Source organism: Myotis myotis, unplaced genomic scaffold (assembly GCF_014108235.1).
Source record: "Myotis myotis isolate mMyoMyo1 unplaced genomic scaffold, mMyoMyo1.p scaffold_m19_p_10, whole genome shotgun sequence".
Classification (NCBI taxonomy): Eukaryota; Metazoa; Chordata; class Mammalia; order Chiroptera; family Vespertilionidae; genus Myotis; species Myotis myotis.
This window is the reverse complement of record NW_023416314.1, coordinates 27,395,513-27,417,969: the sequence shown is the minus strand read 5'-3', so window position 1 is coordinate 27,417,969 and position 22,457 is coordinate 27,395,513. Positions and strand designations below refer to the sequence as shown.

The 22,457-nt window shown below is 43.1% G+C and overlaps 1 protein-coding gene across 3 annotated transcripts in view; it reads right to left on the bottom strand.

Annotated features, from left to right (window-relative positions):
• Positions 1-20,028, bottom strand: part of RAB38 (RAB38, member RAS oncogene family) — a 51,012-nt gene extending 30,984 nt beyond the window's left edge. The window contains exons 1-3 of one of the 3 annotated variants that reach the window (XM_036324734.1): positions 19,739-19,850; positions 17,640-17,668; positions 4,166-4,264 (exon numbers count right to left, since the gene is read on the bottom strand). In XM_036324734.1, the coding sequence (XP_036180627.1) occupies positions 4,166-4,264; positions 17,640-17,646 (106 nt within the window). In that variant the 5' untranslated portion in view covers positions 17,647-17,668; positions 19,739-19,850. Of the gene's footprint in view, positions 1-4,165; positions 4,265-17,639; positions 17,669-19,738 lie in introns of all 3 variants that reach the window. The other 2 variants (XM_036324733.1, XM_036324732.1) reach the window with 2 other exon arrangements.
• Positions 20,029-22,457: the final 2,429 nt, after the last annotated feature.

Below are 22,457 nucleotides of genomic sequence, written 5' to 3'. Positions count from 1 at the left end.
GCAAAAGGTAATTTTCAAGACTGTGCATAAGAGCAATACACATAGGTTTAACACATTCATAGGAATTCCAAAAAGAAAATGTGTTTATGTTTGAGTTTGTGAGTGTGTGTGTGCGTGTGTGATGAGAAACAAGAAATAAAAAAGTTTGTTTCTTGGTAGGGGAGGCCAGGGGATTGTCAAGGGCAGGGGGAAAAAAGGGACACATATGTAATACCCTTTGTAAGACTGTAAGCAATAAAATAAAATTAAAAAAAAAAAAAGTTTGTTTCTAGAAAAAAAAGACCTTTGTTTATTGGGGTCACTGGGCCAACAGGCTTGGGACGTTTGTATTTTTGGCGTTCCAGCAAGAGGTCACATTCAGACCAGGGCATTTCTGGCGCACATTTTATCCTGCCTATCCTGTCAGCTGACAGCCCTCTCTGCTGTTTCTTATTAAAAGAATGAGAACCATGTGATTTCTAGTGAGTGCCTACATATGGGAAAAGTAGAGACCTGATGAGTTTATCACAGGTAATTCACTGTTAAAACAAACAAAAAAAAGACCATAGTTAAAAAATCACCCTTGTCCGGCAAGTGTGGCCCAGTACTTGAGCATCAACCACGCACCAAGAGGTGACGAGTTCAATTTCCGGTCAGGGCACAGGACCGGGTTGCAGGCTCAATCCCCAGGGTGGGGCATGCAGGAGGCAGCCAATCGACAATTCTCTCTCATCATTGATGTTTCTATCTCTCTCCCTTCCTCTCTGAAATCAATAAAAATATTTTTTAAATAATAGAAAATATAAAGACAAAAACAGGTCTCAAACAGTTGCCATGCAGCAGAAGAAATCACCTGCTGGGTGTATAGCCAAAGGAATTGAAACCACTACCTTGAAGAGATATCTGCACACCCATCAAAAGATGAATGGATAAAGAAGGTGGAGTGTGTACACACACACACACACACACACACACACACACACACACACACACCAGAATAGAGAGTATTATGCTAGGAAAATAAGTCAAACAGAGAAAGAAAAATGCTGTATGATCTCTTATATGGTGAACCTGAAAAGCCAAACTCATAGAAACAGAGACTAGAATGGTGCTGAGGGTGGAGAAATAGGGAGATGTTGGTCAAATGGTATAAACTTCCAGTTATAAGATGAATAAGTTCTGGGGATCTAATGTACAGCATGGTGACTATAGTTAACACTACTGTATTATAAACTTGAAAATTGATAACAGGGTAAATCTTAAATGCTTTCATCACACATACCAAAAAATGGTAAGTATGTGAGGTAATGGAGGTGTTAACTCTACTGTGGTAATCATTCCACAACATATAGTATATCAAACCATCACACTGTAGACCCTAAATTTACACAATGTTATATGTCAATTATATCTCAATAAAGCTGGGAAAAAAGGGAAATGATCACCTAGCTGGTATGGTTCAGTGGTTGAGCATCCACCTAGGAACCAAGAGGTCACAATTGGAGTCCCAGTGGGGCCCAGGCACGGGTTGCTGGCTCACCGGGAGCATGCAGGAGGCAGCTGATAGATGATGTTTCTCAATGTTTCTATCTCTCCCTCTCTCCTCTCTCTCTGTCTCTCTCTCAAAACAATATATTTTTCAAAAAGGAAATCATCTGAGGTATTTATAGAATACCCATTCCTGGGCCACCCTCCATCTTACTATGCTGACTTTGTGTGGGGTCCAGAAATCTGTTTTTAAGTACTCCCTGGGGGAAGTCTTAAAACTCTATTTCTACCAGAATCTACTTTCAAAATACAAATATCATCATTGTGCTCTGCTTTTATAGGTCTTCAATGGCTCTCTCTCATGCTTCAAAAACAGACACCTTTTTTTAACACTAAACAGAAGGAATCTTTGGCTCCAACCGCCTTTCCAAACTCTTCTCCTGCCACTTCCTTCAAAGTGCTCCAAGGCCAAACCACACTGGAAGACTGTGCTTCCGAAAACACATCCTGCATCACTCCTGGATGTCTTGTTTTTGTGTGTGGTTTGTTTGTTTTTTTTGCATCTCTGTTCCCAAAGCCTAAATTCCATCCCGTCTCTCCTCTCACTGTTCAATTGTGCCCTGACATGCCACACATTTCTGCAAACCTTCCCTGTCCTGCCTGCTGGAACCAGTGCCCGCTTTCTCAGACCTCCACAGCATTTTCTTTGTCTGATATCACTCACACTTATCATGCTCTGTATTCATGCTTCTGTCCCCAACATCGTAAAAACCTGGAGAGCAGGCTGATCAGTTTTAATGTTGTAAATCCAAGGCTAGTTCTTCACTTTTTGGATATAGTAAGAGCTCAAGATACTAAGAAACAAATTAACAGAAATTAAGATTCCTTCTTCCTCTAGCACACAACATTTATCATGTATTCATGAATTAGTGCTGCATAGGAATGCACTTACTCTACATTCCACATGAATTTCCCGTAAGTAATCAATAGATGGAGAAAACTAACATTATTCTTACACAGGTTGGTGCATATCTGTTGCAACAAGTTTCAGACCAGAATGTCATGTTTTCATAATCACTATCATCTTAAGAAATAATTCCTTGGAATCAATTAACTCTATTACAAAGAATATATATTTTTGGGGTCATGACACAATCAATAAAACTAAAAGTGCCACAGAGATGGTCTTTATTTCTAGGGAGCAATAGTATGAAAAGCAGGAACATAAAAGCAAAAGTAAACATGGATTTTGCATAAGGATCTGGGCGGGGGGTGGGGGCAAACTACCCAATTGATAGAATTGTCAAATGGTGACAATGTATAATGGCTTCAACTGGTTTTGAAGGCTCAGGGAACCCCACAGACAGGAATCAGAGTCGGCCGACATCCTGGTGAGGAAGGTCTTCTCATTTTTAAGAGCCCGTCTGACTCTCTGGCAATGATTCTGAAACTCTTTCATCTTCTCTCTTCTCTTCTTGGCTCCACCAATTCATTGACAGAAAAATGTCAATCAATTGCAATTTGTCCAAGTCACCTAAGGTTATATCCTGAAATGAACCTTGTGTGATCTTTCCCTACAACATCACTCACCGCCAGAACCAAGTTTCTGCAGCCCCCATGACAAACACTGCCTCTGTATACAGGAAGAGTTCAATTCAGCCTCCCAGCTGAGTGAAGAAATAACCTGTAATTCTTGATCCCCTCCCCGTAGATTACTGGCAGGTTTAACAAGTCTCTAAGTCATTCTCTGTCATGTCTCTTGCATTCATCACTTTCTTTCCACTCCCACTAAAATCACTTCAGTTAGGACTATCTCATCTCATCCCTTCACTTAGCAACAGATTTTGAATGCGTATTATTTTCCAAGCCCTGTTCTAGCAACTAAGAAAAAAAAAAAACAATTGAAAATCTTTGCCCTTATGAAGCCCACATCCTAGTGAAAAGATAAGAGTAAACAAAAAACTAAGTAAGATACATGTATACTCCATTCTCTGGTGAAAAGTGCTATGGAGAGGAATTAAGCAGGAGAGGAGAAATGGGTACGTGGGTGGGAGGGCAATGTTAAGCTGCATGGATAGTGATGACTCGCTGAGAAGTATCATCTGAGTAAAAACCAAAAAGAGGTAAAGGAGCCAGCCATAAGGATCTTTAGGGGAAGAGGGTTTTAGACAGAGGGAACAGCAAGACAAAGATGCAGAGACACAAATGTTCTGGCAAGTGTTTGGACAACAGGAAGGAGACTGCCGGCTGGGTGTGCCATGAGGCAGATTACAGGGACCAGATTGCAGACAGTTAGGGATGTTGTGCAGATGCAGCCTTTTATTCTGGATGAGAGAGGAAGGCACTGAAGGATTGTGAGCACATGAGAAACATGAACTAATAGAAGAACATGGTAAAGGATGCTGCTGCACTGAGGCAGCGGTCGCCGACCTTTCAGACCTCATGGACCACCAGTTGGCGAGCGCTGCACTGAGGAATGATTTGCTGGGGTCAAGGCTGGAAGTGGGGAGATGATAATCCAGGAAAGAGATAATACTCCAGACCAAAGTGGTAGTGGTGAAGGTGGTAAAGATGGGTTGTTTCTAGATATATTTGGAAATAGAGATGACAAATGGGATGCAGATTGTAATAGGATTCAAGCATGATTCCCAGACTCTTGGCCTAAATTATTGAAAGTATGGAATTGTCATTTGCTGACCTGTGGATAAAGGTTTTGCGGAAGTCCTTTGAGATTCTGACATGTTAAGATGAGATGTCTGTTGGCAGGTATGTTGAGTAGGCAGTTGTATATTCCAGGCTGAAGTTCCAGGAGTGGTCAGAGATGAAATTTAACTTGTACTTTAACTTCTGTACATCTCTGCTTCTTTCAAAGCCCTGTTTTCACCCTATCATTTCCCTAATTAAACACTTTCAGGGATGCACTCCTGCCTCCAGCCGATGCCAAAAAATCAAAGGCTGGGCTGCTAACATATATGACCCACACGAGATTTAAAGCAATTCTTTCCCGACAGTTATAAATTGGGAGACCTCTAATAAAACAGATACTGCAACATCTTGAAAACTTAGAACATTCAGAAATGCAGGGTCTACATCATATGACTACTCTTTAGGTATTAGTTCATTTGATCTGATTAGTAACAACACCCAATTATAAAGAAAAAAAATTTGCTGAGATGCTATTCCTTTTGCCTTGTAATGTACCATAAAAACACTGCCTTAAATTTGTGTATGTATATCAACTTTAGAAAAATAAGTCTAACAAAAAGTATTTCATATTCAATGAAATGTATATTATGTATACGGATTCATTTTTATTATCGTAAGGCTCTTATAAAGGGTTACCTAGAATCCCATGTTTGTTTCTTTGCATCAAAACACTCCTTAACACACTTAGCCTTGTTCTAGTACATCATCCAGCCATACGTGGAATTTTGTGGAGGAACAAAATGGGAGCCAGGATTTGGGGGAAGCTTTGCTCGCGCTTCCTAGGAAAATAGAGAGCAGTAGCTTGGGTGGGTCTAGTATTGAGAACAGAAGCTTTTGAAAAGAAAACAAGTAAGCATTTGCCAAGTAGAGAAATAGTTCCTTTATTTTACCCTCTGGACTCCTATGGAATTTTCAAGGTTACACACCTTGATCTACAAGGTCAAGGATACTCCTCAAACTAAAATCAGGATACTGCCCAAAACTATGCCTTGCTAGGCTCTGTTAAGTTCTGCTTCCTGATTTCATGCCCACTCATTCCATAGCACCCCTACTCCCATTGGAACATACCCTTCCCTTATTCTCTACCTAAATTCTACCTCTTCTTCGAGGTTCTACCAAACCCTACATTCTGGCAGCCTGTCCTGACTACTTGGCCCCATACTCAACTCTTTCCTCCTCTGTATGCACACAGCTCTGCCATGGATCACCTGCTCGCCCTGCCCTGCCCTGCACCGCTTCTGATGTGCTGTACGCCTCTGCAGCCTGTGTCTCCAGTTACACTGCAGATTCCTTGAGCCCACAATGCATTACTCAGTCACTGTCTCCTTACGTCTCCATAGCACACACACGCTGAGAGGCTCTTAGTTTATGCTCAGGAAGGACTTGCTCAATAGAATGGAACTGGTGATACAAGTACTCTTTACAGAATGAAGCAACAATTTTTAATATTGATTATTTTTTGGGAGAGGGAACCCCAGCAAGGAGAGGAAGGAATTGAATAAGACAAGATCTCTGATCCAACTCATTTACTTTCTATGCCTTACTTGCTCCTTCTTAAGATCTACTCTGAAAAAAATCTGTCCCCAATTCAGAACCACCCAAGCTCTTTATGCAATTTCTTTAGTTCCCCCATGAACAATGGTTCTCGTTTCATCTTACAACTGGCTATCATCCCTCATAGGCACATCTTACCTCTATTCAACAAGAAGGTAAATCTAGATACAGTGTACTGAATTAAGGTAATATGTGCAAAAGAATAAGATGACAAAAAGTAACAATTGGTTTCTTAGATATCCATAAATAATAGCATTATAGAAAGGAAGGATGGATAGATTATAGTGATCTGTTTTTTAAGTTAAATTTAAAAAATACAGGGTGGGGGAAAAGTAGGTTTACAGTTGTTCATATAGAAAATAATACAATCTATACTAATATAAGGGTAATATGCTAATTAGACCGGATAGACCGGACATCTTCCGGTTGTCCAGTCCTCCTTCCAGACAAAGCCACAATGGCGAGGGCTGAGGCAGATGCGGTTAGGGGCAATCAGGCTGGAAAGGAGCAGTTAGGGGAGATCAGGCTGACAGGGGATTGCAGTTAGGGGCAATCAGACTGGCAGGGGAGGGCAGTTAGGAGTGATCAGGCCAGCAGGGGAGGGCAGTTAGGGATGATCAGGCTGGCAGGGGATTGCAGTTAGGGGCAATCAGGCTGGCAGGGGAGGGCAGTTAGGGGTGATCAGGCCACCAGGCAGAGTGGTTAGGGGCAATCAAGCAGGCAGGCTGGTGAGCGATTAGGAGCCAGCGGTCCCAGATTGCGAGAGGGATGTCCGAGGGGTCCCAGATTGGAGAGGGTGGAGGCTGGGCTGAGGGACCCCCTTCATCCGTGCATGAATTTTGTGCACCAGGGCTCTAGTAATTAATAATACAAAAATAAACTCTGTTTCACATACTCACAACTGTAAGCCTACTTTTGCCTCACGCTGAATTTTCATTAAATTCTGAATTTATATTTAAATTTAAGGCAGTGTGTGTGTGTGTGTGTGTGTGTGTGTGTGTGTGTGTGTGTGTGTGTGAAAAGGAGCATCCCAGTATCCCATGAGATTTTTATCAGAATTTATTTTGATTGGGGTTCAACGTTACTCAGTTTAATGAAATAACTAACTTGGATGGAGAAATAAGATCATATTGTAATGTCATAACCAATGTCGGATTTTGGGGTGGGGAGAATGAAACCAACCCACAGAAGAGGTTGACATAAATCAAGATAGAAAAATCAGCATCTTATATTTTCAATTAAACTAATTAAAGTCTAAACAAATACCTACCAAACTACCTAAAAATATCTGAACTCTAAGCCCAAATGTATTGGCAGGGGGCGGGGAGGGGGGAGCTAATTCTGAATTATTTAGCATTTGAGACATAACCTCTAAGTAAGCTTTAAAGATACTTTTATAAGTAACTCAAAGAGGCCCTGGGCTCTAAGGGTTTCACCCTTTTAAAAAACTTTTTTTTATTAATTTTAGAGAGAGAGAGAAAGAAAAAGAGACAGAGAGACAGAGAGAAGACACAACGATTTTTGTTGTTCCACTTATTTATGCATTCATTGGTTGATTCTTGTATGTGCTCTGATGAGGATCGAGCCCATAAGCTTGACATATCAGGTGACACTAACCAACTGAGCTACCTAGCCAGGGCCAGTGTCATTCTTTTTTTAAAAAAATATATATTTTATTGACCTTTTTTTACAGAGAGGAAGAGAGAGGGATCGAAACCTAGAAACATCAATGAGAGAGAAACATCGATCAGCTGCCTCCGGCACACTCCCTACTGGGGATGTGCCTGCAACCAAGGTACATGCCCTTGACCGGAATCGAACCTAGGACCCTTCAGTCCGCAGGCCGATGCTCTATCCACTGAGCCAAACTGGTTAGGGCCAGAGTGTCATTCTTAAAGAATTTCCAGGTTCCTCTAGAGCAAAAATTCCCAAAATGTAAGCCACGGTACTCTGGGGTGCACAGTGGTTCTTAAGATCAATCAAAAATCTCAGGAACTACTAACGAGGTAATTCACAATTTTAACATTAGATCAAGCTACATTCCTTTTCATGTGATCATACTGTCTTGAAACTGGGTTTTCACAGTTTGCGTAATAACAAACAAAAGTCATGTGAAGATAAATGAAAGACAGGAAGTGAGAGTGGTGATGTCTAGTTTAAAGTATTGTTTTCTTTAAAATAAAAATATGCATACCACACTCCTCTGTATAAGACAATTTTTATTCCAATACCATCAAGCATCATAGCTATTCTTATCTTTAATACTCAAACTAGAGACTTGTGTCTCTCTGTCACTGTGCATTTCCTGAAAGTAGTATTTAAGATGGTTGTTATTAAGTCAAACCACTACATGCCCATAGCAGTGCTGTGTGCAAAAAATACAGCGGATTCAAGTCTTAGCTCTACCCAAAAGTGGAAAGGTTCAAAGACATAGTAAGTTATTGCTTTAAAATAAATAATGTGTATCTTCTAAATGCAACTTAAACAATTTATCACTTGTGAAAACTATTGCATTTATATCACCCACTAGGAAATACTAGAATAGAGTGGTTAGAAAATGGGATTTATTTATTTTTATTATCTATTTATTTATTTTTGTTAATCCTCACTTGAGAATTTGTTGTTGTTGTTGTTGTTAGTCCTCACCTGAGGATATTTTTCCATTGATCTTTAGAGTGGAAGGGAGGGAGATGTGAGAGAGACACATCGATTGGTTGCCTCCTGCACGTTCCCCCGCCAGGGCCAAGGATCAAGCCTGAAACCTAGGTACGTGACCTTGACCAGAATCAAGCCCAGGACCCTCTAATCCACAGGCCAACGCTCTATCCACTGAGCCAAACCCGTTAGGGCAGAAAATGGGATTTATAAATAGACAGGTCTCAGTTTATATCCCAGCACTATCACTTACTGTGACATTTAAGTTTTATGCATTTTTTTGCTTATAGTTTATGTTTTCTAATCTAGTCTGTCTAAACCTAGTTCTCTTGTCTCTATGACAAGCTCATTGTGCATAATACATAAAAATGCATAGCACCATGCCTGACACCCAATACATGGTGGCTATTTATGCCATTGTATGGAAGAACAGTCCTCCCAACAAGTAATTTAAATTAATTTGTTCTAAATTTCACCTTACACATTCGATCGAAATTTGTATGAATCCCTGACACTGTAGATAATTCCTCTGTCACCATTAAACCAGGGAGCTAATGTAACCATTTTTAGAAAGTGAAGCTGAGATTTTACATGACACAAGAAGCTAAATCGTTTCACCCCTCGTCTTGAGAGAGAAGATTTAGACAAGGCTGATGGGGAAGAAAGGTTAAATAATGTATCAGGATAACACAGACTGCACAAAGAAGAGACAGAGCAGAAAGTGATCATTCTGATTTCCTTCAGACATTTGCAATGATTGCCTATCCTCTTCTTCTTCTTTATTTTTTAATCCTCGCTGGAGGATATATTTTTATTGATTTTTAGAGAAAGAGGAAGGGAGAGAGAAAAACATTGATCGGTTGTCTCCCCAACCAGGGATTGAACCCAAAGCCTAGGTATGGACCCTGACTGAGAATCAAACCCGCAACCTTCTGGGGTATGGGACAATGCTCCAACTAAGCCACCAAGCCAGGAGTATCCTCTTCTTAAACTGTTTTCCTTTCGCTTTCAAAACTCGCCCTGGCTTGGTCTCCTCCTTCTTCTTTGCTGACTCCACAGTCATTCACTAAATTATATAATGAGGTCTGCTAAAAAAGAAAGATATTTAGAGAAGTGCAAAATAATGTAATATGTTGATTGCTAAGGGGAGAAGGGCTAGAAGGAAATTTAAAAAGTTGCATGTGTCTCAGGGGAGGAAGAAGTTACCACTGGAATGAGAAAATTAGGGAAGTCTCTGTAGAGGAGTTGCCCTTTCAGAATTGTCTTAAACATCAGGTAGGAATTAGATACATGGAAATAAAGGGAGGGGCTCACTTGTGAACCGGCAAGAAGAACAGGAGCAAAGGCACAGGGACAATACCATGGGGTGTGAATAAGGAATAGCAAGGAGTTCAAATGGCCAGATGTTAAGCCTCATGATGGAGGGTGGGAGGAAATTATATTAGGAATGTCCTGTGTGGCCAGACTGTGGGTGCCTCTGGGTGGCCTCAGTGCAGTACCATCATCCTCTCTTCTTCACTGCATGAACTCCTACAGGGCGGGGTGGCTACCAAACTCAATTATTTGTGTGCTCCAGTACTTAAAACACCAAAATGTCTTGTGTTAAAAAATAGTTTTTAATTATTCAAATCTCATCATTAATAAATCACAGGAGCCTACATACTGGTTCCCGTTCTACCATTAACTCTCCATGAGCCTGAGAAACTAATGTGACTCCTGCCCTTTCAAATCATAGCTTCCTCATCTGTAAAATAAAGGATTTGGTTTGCTGGGCTCTCAAGATTTTAACTCTCTGAAAATGATCTTTCATGAAGTCATTACTTTATCTACTGTCTCCAAAAATCATAAAATTTTGTCATTTTACCTCCAAATGACTCACATTTCACTTCAAATTATGAAGACTTTCTCAAATGAGGAAGCACAGTTTTTAAGAATGGTCTTTAGCCCAGCTAGTGAGGCTCAGTGGTTGAGCATCCACCTATGAACCAGGAGGTCATGGTTCAATTCCTGGTCAGAACACATGCCTGGGTTGCAGGCTTGATGCCAATAGGAGGCATGCAGGAGGCAGCCCATCAATGATCTCTCTCATCATTGATGTTTCTCTCTCTCTCCTCTCTTCCTCTCTGAAATCAATATATATATATATATTTAAAAGAATGGTCTTTAAAGTCACTCCCCAGTTTTTGTTAATCCTTACCCAAGGATACTTTTCCATTGATTTTTTTAGAGAGTGGAAGCACAGGGCAGAGACACAGAAAGAGAAACATCAATGTGAAAGACATACATAGATTGGTTGCCTCCCATATGCACCCCAACCAAGGCTGGGGATCGAGCCTGTAACCAGGGACCCTTCAGTCCGCAGGCCGACACTATCCACTGAGCCAAACTGGCTAAGGCCACTCCCCAGTTTTTATGGTGAAAAAATAAAATAGAATGCCCCCTTAAGAAAAGAGCTTACCATATATATGGATTCCAAAATGTATGCACTTTTATGTTAATGTTCATAAAATTATGAAGTAAGCATGAACAAAATTAAGTTTATTAATTTTGTTTTATAGAAAAGAAATTTTATGCAACTGATATACCTTCGAATTAAAGCAGTGATGAAAGAGTTGACTGAAAAACTTTGTACTGAACAAATACTCATTGAGCACTTACTAAGTACCAAGTACTTTGCCAGGTCCTAGGTTACAGTTTGGAAGGAAATGACATTCCAATGCAGTAGTAGAGGACCTCTAATCTAGGGTAAGCCTGGGATATTATGGGAGCAGAGAAACAGTGTCTCCCAGTCGCATGGGCTCAATAGAGATTTCCTGAAGGAGGTGGGATTCTGAAGGTGACGGGGATCCACTGAAGGAAGCCAATAGAGAATATCTAACAGGAGAACGGCCCCATGCTGAGAAGTCTCACCTCTGTGGATCACAGACTGATGGGTGGGGAAGCTTGAGGAAGGATGGCTATTAGGAAGCTGCTACAACAGTTCAGGTGGGTTGTGAAGAAGACATGGCTACTGAAAGGAGGAACAAGAGTTATTTTTCAAGGTAGAAAAGACAGAATTTGATGGTTGGAAATGGAAGGGCATGAGGAAAGGGGGGAGTTAAAACCTGAGTTATTTTCAAAGAGCAATTTATTTTTTTTCATGTATCTTTATTGTTGAAAGTATTACCGATGTCCCCTTTGTGTGTGTTTTTTCCCATTGACCCCCCTCCACTCTGCATCCACCCCTCCCAGACCTTCACCACATTATTGTCTGTGTTAAAGAGTAATGTATGATCATATCATCGTTTAACCAAATTCTTAAACAGCTGAAAAAAATTAGTGGAACTTAGTAGTTTGGAACCCCAGGCTAGCGTCACGACATGACCCTGTCAAGTTGAGGAAGACGACTCTAGTACACCCACGTAGAAGATCAGAATCCTCCCTTGACACAATAAACCTGATTCCCAGCCCAGGAGCACTGGGGCCACCATATTCCTCGGAGAATGTCCATCTCAGAGTCAAACTGATTGAAAGAAATAAAAAGGGTTCTCCATGGTTGGAAAGCTTTGCAGGATTCCCCAAAGCTAATCATCAGAAAAGTAGGGTGGGGGGAGAGCTCTAAGCCTGCCACAAGACAACTAGCCTCAACAAATGCTTTCAGGCAAGTGATGACTCCAATGTCAACCCCAGTAATTGCTTAATACCAAACCGCTTTTATTGAGCACTACTATGGACCAGGCATCATGTTCTACTTACACTTGGCCCAGTTTTCTCACCAATAAAACTGAAAATAGTACGACCTAGTTTCCAGCATAATTGTGGTGTTAAAACTACAAAGATTGCTATGGCAAATTGATAAATGCAAGGAATTATCGCTCTTCACCTTGAGTTTAGCATGCACCTTCCTTCCTAATTTGCTGTTTCTATCTCACCGCCTCCTCCTCACACATTGTAATCTGTAGTGATGCCAGCTTATCCACAGTTCTCACTATGTCTCCTCACTTCCACCCCATGCTGAGGGTAAGCCCCATTTTTTGCTTCCTTTTTAACACCTGATACTTCCCATTCAGAGAACTCATCAAAAACAGTGATTAAGCAATCATCTCCATGATTAGCTTATAATATCTTTATGCCCCATTAGACTCAGATTCCATAAAAGCAAAGATTTATCCATTTCACCACCCCCCCCCCCAAATTCCTCTGCTTTTCAAGTGAATGAAAACGTTTTCTCAGGCAAGACGTTATACCTCTCAAATCCTCAAGTTTTAAAACTACTATTTTAATAAAATGCAGTAAAACAAAAAGAAAAATTATTTCAGTGCCACTTTGCCTGTCCTGAGAGTAACTGTGTTTCTGACAACAGGGCCACAGTGAGACAGATGCTGGGTTTCCTTTTGTCATGGCCAGGCCTCAAGGACTCCGGTCACCTCTTATTTGCTAGCACCCCACACACTCCTCCCTCAATAGCTCCATGACTTAGAATCTGTGCTCCTTCTAATCTCCAGCCCTCCCAGCACCCTCATCCCCACCACTTAAACTCTTCTCATCATGATGTATATAATCTATAGGCAATGCATAGCCACCACAGTGATGTCCTGGGAAGATAAACTTAACCTTGGTACATATAAGAGCAGGAGCCAGGTGGTATGCCAGCAGAATAGTTCAGGATTTGCTAGTGCTGTCCCCGGGCCAGGGCAGTGAGTGGCAGAAGGGGCATAATCACTATCTGATTTGGAGATTCATGGTGTGTGCAGGTCAAAGAAGAAGGAGATAAGATGGCTAAGGTTTCAAGTCTAGTGAGCGGGAGAAAGAAGTATAGTTAACACAAAGTAGAAAGTCCAGGGTGTGTGGTTTAGTCTAAGCTAAAAATGTCTAGCTTAGACTTACAAATAGCACCCTTTACTATTTATCCTTAAGAGGGGTGATTGTGGATATTGTCTATTTGTATTCCTTTGTTGTTGCATCCTTTTGTACTTTCCAATTTTGCTACATTGAGCATATATTACTTTATTAATAGAACTCAAATCCTGTTTTTAAATGCAACCTTGCTATTGACATATTGATCTTGCAAGATAAATGAGATATCATAAAAAAAGATGCCCAACAGGAAGACAGAACTATATGTCTGGAGCTCATAAGAAGTCAAGGTCAGATGCACAGTTTTGGAGCTGTCAGCATAGTGTTTAAAGCCATGAGAATGCATGAGAGCCTCAAGAGAAGGAGACAGAATTAGAGAGGGCCAGAGAATGAACTTCTGTCTCAAGCTGTCCAGCCTGAAGTCAGTCATAGGGAGTAACCAGTGCTAGGTACAAGCACAGGAAATATCAGACTAGTTAGAGCAGTGATTCTCAACCTTCTGGCCCTTTCAATACAGTTCCTCATGTTGTGACCCAACCATAAAGTTATTTTTGCTGCTACTTCATAAATGTAATGTTGCTACTGTTATGAATCGTAATGTAAATATCTGATATGCAGGATGGTCTTAGGCGACCCCTGTGAAAGGGTCGTTCGGCCGCCAAAGGGGTCGCGACCCACAGGTTGAGAACCGCTGAGTTAGAGCTTGTCCTGCCTACTCAGGTTTAATCTCAGAGACTTGACTGGGTGTGGTGTGGCCAGAACCCTGTGTGTCCCACCAGAGTATTTTGGAGTTACCTGTATCGATACCCTTCACTCACAATTACAGTGACTTGCTTTGGGCCATCATGGCCACTAAAACTGTGAACTTTTTGAAACCAGGAATCAAGTCTTGTTCCATTCTTTATCCTACTTTGTTTTCCCCTCACCCAGCACAGTGCTTAACACATGACCAGGCATTTAATATACAAATCTGCTGAAGAAAAACAACCACGCACATAAGAGTTGCTCCTCTCCATGCCCTCCTTCCGTCAAAGGACTTAGCTTTCCTTGGTCCGTCTGCTATGCGCTCTCCTGCCTGAACTAGTTCTCTAAGTTCTAGATGAGGGGGCAAGTCCCACGTGCCCAGTGCTCATGTGTTCTAATGACTGTCCTGCAAGAAGCCCTGCGGTGCTTTCACACACATCCCTGCCCCTACTTTGAAAGTTCACCCTTTTGCTCAGTGTACATATTATCCACCTGTAAGCACAGAGCCTTTTAGTCTATACGGTAATTAGAAAATCTGCCATTAGCCAGGCAGTAAACTGCCCAGTGGAGAGCAGCCCCAATTAGATATGCTTGTGTGTGTGTGTGTGTGTGTGTGTGTGTGTGTGTTTGACATAGTGGTTCCAATTGTAGCTCTTTCTACATTTCTAGGTTATATTGATATTTCAGGTCGTTCTTGTAAAACTCCTTGGAGAATCACAGTATTTTGAAATAGATACTGAAAAGATGGTCAAGCCCAAACCCACATGGAAGCGCGTTATAACCTCTAAAACAACACACCACTCTGACCCACAGAATCTCAGGGCCTCCGGAGTGGGGAGTCCCAGCTCTAGGTCCAGGCTGCCTCCCTCGCTCACTCTGCCTGGTGGACAGGTAATGTCCTCCAAAGCTTCTCATCACTCGGCCTAGGCTGGGAAAGTTAGTACACAGTTGCCCCGCAGGAAAAGGTTTTTCTTATAAGTTGGATCTTGTTTTAAATATGTAAAGGCCTTGATTATTGAGTCTTGTGGTGAAATGCTTACATAGTGAAGAACTGTGCTCTAAATAATCTACCAACTTAATTCATTTCCCACAACACTGGTTAAATCTACAATTGGGTTTTCTGCTGTTCCTGTTCTTCTCGGCCACTTGCTAGCTCATGTGACCTTGGGCAAGTCCTTTGCCTTTCTGACTCTTAATCTTCTCTAATACAAAACAGATTTAACACACCTGCTCTACCTACACCCTCAGGGATGCTGGGAAGAACAAGCTGGAAAATGTGCGTGAAAGCAGTTTGTAATAACAATTAAAATAAGAGTAATAGCTAACATTTATTCAGCATTTATTTTGTGTCAGGCACAGCTTCACATGAATTAATTCATTTCATTCCTTTAACAAATCTAAGATGCAGATTTTGCTATTATCCCCAGTTAACAGACAGGACACCGAGACATAGAAGCCAAGTAACCTGCACTAATTATTTGGAATAAGAGGTTGAAATAAGTGACCACACACTCCCTGAACAGAGTAGAATATATTAAAACTGATACAGATGGCCAGAGATAGCACAGTGCAAATATGATATCACAGAAAAATCAAACAATCGCCATTTTAGAGATGTGGCAACTCAGGTCCAGCCACGTTTTGTGGCTTTCCCACTCACTGTCAAGTATTATTTATTTAGAATATTATATATTTAGAATCTGTAATTTAGAACATGTATAAGTATTCCTTTTTTAAGTTGTGGGAAGTAGAGCAAAGCAGTTAGGAACCTGGGTGCTGGATTCAATGCCAAGTTTTTAAATTCCAGCATGACCATTTAAAGAGCTATTTTACTAGGAAGTTAAAAATTAAACATCTGTGGACAACTATAAGAATAAATCCTTAAGAAATGCTAGCTGCTATTCCTCTGCCCCAATGCCTACAGCTAGGCCCCAAAGCACGTCAAGAGCTCTAGAGAAAATTGCACAGTTCTCTTTGAAAGTGGTAATAGCATTAAGATTTGGAGAGGAGAAGGAAGGAAAGAGTTCAAGTGTGAACTTTCTGTTTACTGTTTTTCTGATAAATCTCTAAAAAGAATAAAACCTAAAATTAAGAATCAAATCTTCATAAACACATTTTCATTCCATTTCCTGCCACTGTCTGCACAGGGGTACTGAATAATATCCAGAAGTCCATTAGAAATAGGAGGCAAAAAGAAAGCTAACCCATCTACAGAAGAAGCAAGTCCTTAAGAGGGGAAGAGGGCATAACCCCCATGGCCCACCTATACACCAGGCACTCACAGGCCTATGACCGTAAACAGCATGACTTGATTGCAAGACAGACAGAACTGGGTCAACTCCAGCTCTGCCACTGATTAGCTGTGTAGCCTTGGGCACAGTGACTCAATTTTTCTCTCTAGCAAGAGCTTCTGAACCCATAGCTGGCCCAGCTGCTCCTCTAGGGTGGGATCCCTGTGAGTCTCCTATGGGGTTTGTGGGATTTATCCCATTGGTTTCAAGGCCAAGTTCACACGCCCTGAAAGGTACTTCCTGGAGTCTTTTGGGATCAGACTGGTCGGTCTAAGGGGCCACAAGGGAGATACTATGGGAATATGTTGGACAAATAGGACCCCACTTGGCATTGAACCAAATGAATATCAAGAGTGTAACTGAGCCAAGATTCCCTCGATAGCAGGTTGACCTGACATCCCATCAGGACAAAGCAGGTCTCTCTCTCATGCACACCCACAACCCTCTCTAAGCAAGGCCCACCAGCCTTCACTACCTGTTCTTTCCAGGTATACACCAGAGTTGAGGCCAAAGGAGAAAGATAAGCATTGCTATGTTTGAAGAGTGAGGCTGTGATTTGAAGGTACTGTACTAGTAAAGTATACTTAGCTAACTGGAGTCTGGGTAGGCAGCTGAGGCTGGATTTCATGAATTCATCCCTCACAGGGCTACTTATGAGGCCTAAAACATGTTAGTACTATGCCCCAGTCATCCCTTCCCACAATGGCCCAATTTTCCGCAACCAGCTTTGCCTGTTGCCCAACTTCTAACTCAGCCTACAGGGCTTTAAGGATGGAGGCTGCCAAGAACAGGTTACTGTAGAACATCAGCTCTGGGACAAGAAGCTTGCCTACTGAGATGCTGCACGCACACCACTGTATTTGTAGAAGTGACTTTCCAAGGCTTCTCAGATTTCTTACCTACCCCAGCTCCTGTGACTATGGTCTCTACACACCCTTAGTCCAGAACCAAGGCTGGGGAGGCATTTCTAAGCTTGGGAGTTGAACTGCTCATGATAATATGTTGTAATATGGGCAAAGGTAAACATGGTGTTTTGGAACAGATTATATGGACCATAATCCAGGAACATAATTTATTAGAATTTAATCAGCGCATTTATATCATGTGTTTCTTGCCTAGCCTTCATATACATGTTTTAAAAAAAAATGCCCGGCCAGTATGGCTCAGTGGTTGAGCATCAACCTATGAACCAGGAGGTCATGGTTCCATTCCTGATCAGGGCACATGCTCAGGGTTGTGGGCTCAATCCCCAGTAGGGGGCATGCAGGAGGCAGCTGATCAATGATTCTCATCATTGATGTTCCTAGCTACTGTAACAATAATCCTTGTAGTTCCCCTAGATAGAAGGTACTAGCATCTTTAGCTAAGCATTCATTAGTTGCTTACCTCTCATTGGTTGGGAGAAAGTATTTCACCTATTTAAGATAAGGAAAACAGACCAGTAGGTTAGAGAACTCACCTAAAATCACCCACAACATATGGAATAAAGGGATTCAGACAAAGGCAGCTTGACTCTGGAATTTAGGCTCTTTCTTTCTTCCCTGCCAGGGGAGGACACTGAGACCTATGGGAATTCTATAACATGCTGGGGTCACATCCTTACTTACACTAAATAATTATGGCAACAGTTTCTTTCAAACCGGAAGTTAATTCTAAACCTGAACCCTGGACTCTTCCAGCTCATCCAAAAGAGTTTTCAGACACAAAAATGCAACAACAAAAGTGCTCGACTCATAGTGGATTTTCGGGATGAAAAGCCCAATCAGATAGTGGCTGATGACATCTTCCAGTGTCTGATAACCCCTGTGCCGCGAAAGCTGCTGAAGATGACTCTAAATGCACGGATCTGTCTCCATGCCAGCAGTGTTTCGTAAGAATTTATCATAAGACCTGGCAGCTGATGATTAAAGAGGCACTGGAGTCCCAAAGAATCAGAAATGCCCTTTCAAAAAGGTTCCACATTTGTTCTTGCTTCAAGCCATGATAGAGTGTTTCCAGTTGAATGCACCAGCTAAAATGAACCTATTTTCTGAACGAGAAGCAGCTAGTTCAGTCCAGCACCTCAAGAGGATCTTGGTGCCACAGACCATAAAACAGTCGGAGCTGAAGTGGGATTGAAGAGATTCAACCAGAGGCCCAGAGGACCTTAAAACTTCTGAGCACCATTTGTGGAATCTAAGTAACAAAATAAACTGATGAACGGAGTGGATCCAGAGACATGGAAGCACAGAATAGAGTGTGGTATATCGGAGGGAAGTCGGGGGAGGGTGGGTGGGTGGGTGGGAAGTAATCAACCAGGGACCTTGTATGCATATATGCATGGCCCATGGACACAGATGAGGCCATGCATATATGGGGTGGTAAGGGCCTGGGGCGTGGAGCGGGCTGGAGGAGGTCAATGGAGGAGAAAAGGGGACATCTGTAATACTTTCAACAATAAAGAATGATTTAATAAATTAATTAAATTTAAAAAAAAAAACTTCTGAGTAGGAAGATTCCTGGGCTGTCTGTCATTGTCCAACCCCTTTCCACTGAGCAGGGATGCACTGAGCTGCAGGGACTTGTCTGAAGTTACGGAGTGGCAGAGCCAGGACCGGTAATGAGGGGCTGTACAGGGCCAGGTTGCAAACAGCCTCAGTCCAGGCACTCACTCTTGGAGTAGACACTTTGCATCTTCACACTCCACTGTGCCTAACTCCTGGTACAAACTCTTGGAATCAAATTCTGATTTCAAACACTATAAGGAAACGTCTCATTTTCCAGGTTTCTCAATGAAAATTTTAGGACCAAATCAAGAAATCGTATGGTGAATGTCATAAACCCTTGGACCAAAATGCCCCTAAGATATCTACACAACCTCCTTTTGAGAGATGACAGAGAGATAGAGATGACGTGTAGGTGCAGGGGAGAGAAATAATACTGTAACTCTGTAAGTATGTGGCTTACTCAAAGCAGACAACCTCATACTCGCTTGACTGAGGGGAGAAGAAAGTTGGAATAAAGTGAGCGGCTCCTCTAGCCGGGAATTCCCTGGGTTCCCGCTGTGAACCGGTCTAGGCTAGGGGCTTCCCCTGGGTTGGCCAAGGAAGGCGGGCATGACACTCAGGGTCGCGTCACCAGCAGGACTGCCGGAGCCCAAAGCCCGGAAAATGAGCTGGAGGCCAAGAGCTGAATGCAACTCCAGATAGTCCTCCTCTGCGTCCGGAGAGGCCGCGCAGGGCAGAAGGCTCCCGGGAGCGCGCGTGGGAGGGGGTTACAGCCACAGCTCCACGCGCCGGAGAACGCGCTGCAAGTTTCAGCGACAGCCAGAAACTTTTTTGTTTTCTTTGAAACCAACTTTCCAACCCACCAGGAAGAGTCTCTTTCGGCGGGGCAGCGCCCCCGGAGACCTGGCTCGCCCCCTTGGCCGCCACCCTTCTCCTGGGGGCTGGGAACCGGCTGCGAGGCGCCCCCGCCCGCCCTTGACCTCCTTCCCGGGTTCTCACCTGCGATGTCCCAGAGCTGCAGGCGCACCACGGTGTCCGGGTCCCAGTGCAGCACCTTGAGCGCGAAGTCCACGCCGATGGTGGCCCGGTAGTGCGAGGAGAAGTTCTGGTGCACGTAGCGCTTAATGATGCTGGTCTTGCCCACGCCCAGGTCGCCGATTACCAGCAGCTTGTACAGGTGCTCCTTGTTCGCCGCCTGCATCCTGGCTGCCCGCCCGTGCTGTGCCGAGCCTGCCTGGCGGGGAGCGCAGCGGGGCCTGGGCGGGAGAGAGACGCGTGGAGCCGAGCGCAGGGCGGGCAGGCGGCGGGCGGGGCGGGGGCGGGGGCGGGACTCCTCTCCCGCCTCCTGGAGAAACGCCCAGACCCGCTCAGGGGTTAATCCTCCTTTCTACTCCTCGTTACCGCCTCAGGAGTGCATGCAGGAGGAGCTCTGGGACTGGAAAGTTGGGGGTTCCGTGTTAATGCCTCTTGCAGGGGTAATGCATACAGCGCTGCACAGTTTCCAAAGAGTTTTTCGAGCCTGTGATCCTGGCCATAAAGCTGTGAGGGGCGGATTTTATTTCCCATGTATTCGAGCCAGAAAACTGAGTGTCAAAACAGTTATGTGAATGGCAGGAGATGATCGTGACAAGCCTGGCTGAAAACGGGTGCCACCCTCCCACACTGTAGAGAGAACCTGGAGGAAGAGACTGTGTATTATACACTTTCAAGAGGCAGGATTTGTGCAGGTCCTGCGTGCCCTGGCTTTCCAGGCAGTGACCTTGGGCAAGTCATTGGAGCTGCCCCAGCCTCGTTCTGTGGTGAGATGGTAATGGTGAAACAAACCTAACAGCCACCTTGGATTGTGAACACGGAGCGGTTTCACACCTATTCGACTGTTTATAGTCCAACCCCGAGCACAACTGGGCTGAACCATTGAGGCTGGCCGCTGGACACTTCAGCTTTGAGTTTCATTGACAGACTGTTTCATTGAAGTTTCATTAAACAACTGGTCAGATTCTTTTGAGTGATAATAGCAGCATTTATTCAGCACTTGCTATGTGTCATTTTTTATACATATGTCACTTAATCATCCCAGCAGCCTTAAAAATAGAAACCATTATTTTACAAAGGAGGAAACCAAGACTTTTAAAGTAACGTTCCCCGGGAAAAGAGGTAGTGAGGAAAAAGCCAAATTCAAAAAGCCAGATTCTTTTGGTGTCAAAAAGTTTGGGGGTTTTTGTTTAGTTTTGTTTTCATTCATTCTTTAACCAATCTATATTTGTGCTTGGGATGATACAGAAATAATACAGATTCCAGGTCTCAAAAACTTCACCTTCTGTGGGTGGAGACAGACAAAAATAAATAAGTACAATTTTTAATATATTAGTTGGTGATAAAGTAGGGAAGGGGATCAGGAGAGTTGGGGTGGGGCTGGCCTTTTAGACAGGGGGGCCAGGGAAGGTCTCACCGAGAAGGTGGCGGTTCAGTAGAAACCTGAAGTTGATGAGGAAGTGGCACGGGGATCCAGGGGATGAGCATGCTCTACCAAAATGAATCACTTTGTGCCTGAACGTTCTGGGGAAATGAGCAATGCCCACATTATCTCATTTCATCTTTCCAATCGTCTTATGGAGTATTTTGTTCAGTCTATAGATGAAGAAGCCAAGACAGGGAGCCGCTTTCCCAAGGCCCCACAAGTGCTAGAACTGGGATTTCAACCCAGGCCTGTGTGAAACCAAGAATGGAAGATTTGCAACGCCCTTGACTTCTGTCTTCCCCTGACATGTAGACCTCCACAAAAGCTGAGGGCTGCCCTAGGTGCCTGACCTGCACAAATCACATCAGCTCTTTGAGCCTCAGTTTCCATATCAACAAAACGAGGCTAATATCTATCTGCCTGAGCGAGTTGTTGAGAAGACTAGAGAAAATATAATACAGCGTGGAGCCTAGAGTAGGTGCTCAATGATTGAGCTATTCCTATCAAATGAGGGACACGCTTTTTATACCATGTTCTCTGGCATAGGCACTGTGGACAGGCACTATATCGTATCATCTGTCTTCTCAGAGGGTAACTCAGAAGCTGTGTTCATAATGGACACTCAGTGAAGGTGTATAGAGTTGCACTGGTTTGTGTTTATTGATACTGAGATAGGTAGTCATCGCTCCTTGGTTTCCACCCACACAGGGACACACCAGGCAGATTCTATCTAACAGGTGAGCCAAGTATTCTTCCTACCTGCTGACGTGTTGGCCAACACGGTAGCTTTGCTTGGCAGGGAGGGCAATTCGCAAACCTGAGGTGCTTGAGCCATTCTCAGAACCTACAAAATCAGGGATGACGACAAAGTAAGACTCTTGCCCGATCCAAAATCCCAGTTCTGTAGATCTGAAAGACAAGTCTGGTCTGGACGAGGAGGGAATGGTGATAGAAACAAGGAGGGGATGAAAGTTTGAGACATAACGTGAGCCAGCCCTCAAATGTTATGCCTGACCCAACTTTTTCACAGGCCGCAGCCTGTTTTCCCAGCGGCCTCGGCTGAGTCATCCTCAGGCTCACCTGATCTCTTCTGATCAGGAGGATGTTGGAGGATCAGATGTTTAGATTTATTACATGGGACAGGCAGGCCAAGATTCAGGTTTTCTGGGACCTGAAGTTTATAAAATTAGGGGGAAGGAGACTCTTTAAGCAAAAGAATACAAAATTTCTCTGGCCAGGTAGCTCAGTCAGTTAGAGTAC